Source organism: Aplysia californica, unplaced genomic scaffold (assembly GCF_000002075.1).
Source record: "Aplysia californica isolate F4 #8 unplaced genomic scaffold, AplCal3.0 scaffold01299, whole genome shotgun sequence".
Taxonomy (NCBI): domain Eukaryota; kingdom Metazoa; phylum Mollusca; class Gastropoda; order Aplysiida; family Aplysiidae; genus Aplysia; species Aplysia californica.
In genome coordinates, this window is record NW_004798569.1 from 4,244 (window position 1) to 6,389 (window position 2,146).

A 2,146-nucleotide genomic window follows, 5' to 3' on the forward strand; every position below is an offset into this window, starting at 1 on the left:
TTGCCAAATCGACGGGAAAACTGCCGGTTTTTAAAAAATTTAATTTCATTGCTTTGACGGGCACCTAATTTCACCACGATGCCTCACAATACTATATAGCCTTACAATCTAAACAAGGTAAATGAGGCAAGACTAAGAGATATTGACCAAAGAGTCAATGACTGTCAAAGCCACACGTTGCTGGGGGAACTGACACGGGAGCATGGCTTTCCAGTCAAGGGAATACTAGAGAAGGCAAATACCCCTAGGGAAGGATGCAAGAAAATCAAATGTCGTATAAAATATCCCAGTAACTTATGAAGGCTTGTTCCTCTACGTGCATGGCTGCTGACTTTTCAAAAACAAAAGATTTTAAAAAACCCAGACTTTAACCACGTCATACATGAAGATGGTGTGCATTGACAAAGAAACCAACAAGCAGCCCCCACCTGAAAAATATTCAAACCCTTCACACACACTTTTCTGCATCCAGTAGTTGCGAGCCATTCAAAGTTAAACTGCCGCAAAAGATATCTTCAATTGACCTATGGGCTTCGTTCACATTAAATTACCATTCTCAAATCCTTTTCCCAAAAAAAATTATATTATTTTTGCGTCAGCTTTGGCAATTCCCTGAGGAACGATACTTGAAAACAGAGAAGACATATGTTTTAAAACACAAAAAAGAACCAGACTTTCTTACTCAGATCTCAACAACAATGCAATGAGTTCCCTTTTCTCAGCGTACTGCTTGGCAGCTATGTATTTGGTCCCACAACTCCGTGCCAATAATTTATTCAGAAGTTCTCTCTACATACAAAACAACTAGCTTGTTATTCTCTCAAAGTGAGCGAGTTCATCAATAGCGACAGCATAGTCCCTAAGAAACATAGGGCCGTCAATGGCTTCCCCCCTCAGCATATCCCTCCATTGTCCTTTAGGAAGGTAAATGTCTCTCTTCCTTGCACCTTCTACGACAATCGGAGCAACAAGAAGATCGTCCCCAACGAGAAACTCATCTCCCGTCACCAATGCCTGCTCATCAAGGGGAGCAACCCACCATAACGGACGAATAATCGGGTTCCCCGTTTCCACACACTCCTGAGCCAGCTGAAGAATCCTTGATACATATTGCTCGCGGATGGCGAGACATTTCTTCGTGATGGCGACAACTTCGTCGTCATAGACCCAAGGTACGACAGAAAACTGTACGACTGGTAAAAGTGCGCTGAGCTGAAGCCATCGGATATACAGCTCTCGGTCGGGGTTGGCACCACGCGCAAATGTCTCCAAATCGGCGTACGCATTTCCACCGATCATGTCAGGCAACACAAACGGGTATCCTATGACGCTAAACGTCAGTGTGGATGGAATGAGCGACCGCAGTCCTCCTTTTTCGTCCCATGTGGACAGTCTGTCCATCAACCGAGTTATGATAGGCAGCCTCTGTGAACGCCAGCCGATTCGAACCTCTTGCCTTCTGTTCACTGGGTCGACATTGTAGGCCATTTCGGCATAGTTGGTGGCATACTCGTTGGTAGAAATCATGTGACCAAACACGTTGGGCGCATTTGGCACAAAGAGAGCCTCACCAGCGTCGAACTGAGGATAGATGGAGACATGGGTGAGACATAAACGTTTAGCTCTTGATCTTCTTCTTCTCGTAAGATTGCTAGAGCGCAGGGGGTAACTGTCTGTGAAATCTTCACCTCATAGTGATCTTGATGTTATGTTCATGGATGTTTCACCTAAATAAGACTTAAAATCACCAGTTCTTTAATATTGATTAAAACTAGCGTGGCTTCAACTTAGGGTAGAAATTGATCAGATTTTTGAAATTATGGTTGAGATGGGGAATAATTAGTGAGAGAGGAAAGTGGGGAAAATGACTCTATCTAAGAACCAGGGCCCGAAATACGTAATGGGTGGGCCAGTTCTAAACAGGGCATCCACTTATACTTATCCTATCCTTCATAAACATTTCGACGTATTTTTATTATAGTTGTTCTGTGCCTACGTCAGAATGAATATAATCTGTGTGTGTGTGTGTGTGTGTGTGTGTGTGTGTGTATGTGTGTAGTGTGTGTGTGTATGTGTGTGCATAAATATATATTGCATGAGAAGAAAGGAAGTAGTCAGAAAGGTTTTTGAAAATGGGTACTCCAAT

At 43.2% G+C, this 2,146-nt stretch overlaps 1 protein-coding gene across 1 annotated transcript in view; it reads right to left on the reverse strand.

The window, feature by feature from the left end:
- Positions 1 to 706: 706 nt before the first annotated feature.
- LOC118477206 (myogenesis-regulating glycosidase-like) overlaps positions 707 to 2,146 on the reverse strand; it is a gene marked incomplete at its 5' end in the record, with an annotated part of 4,124 nt that continues 2,684 nt past the window's right edge. Inside the window, 1 exon segment of the mRNA XM_035973493.1 lies at positions 707 to 1,581. Within this exon segment, the coding sequence (XP_035829386.1) occupies positions 805 to 1,581 (777 nt within the window). The 3' untranslated portion in view covers positions 707 to 804.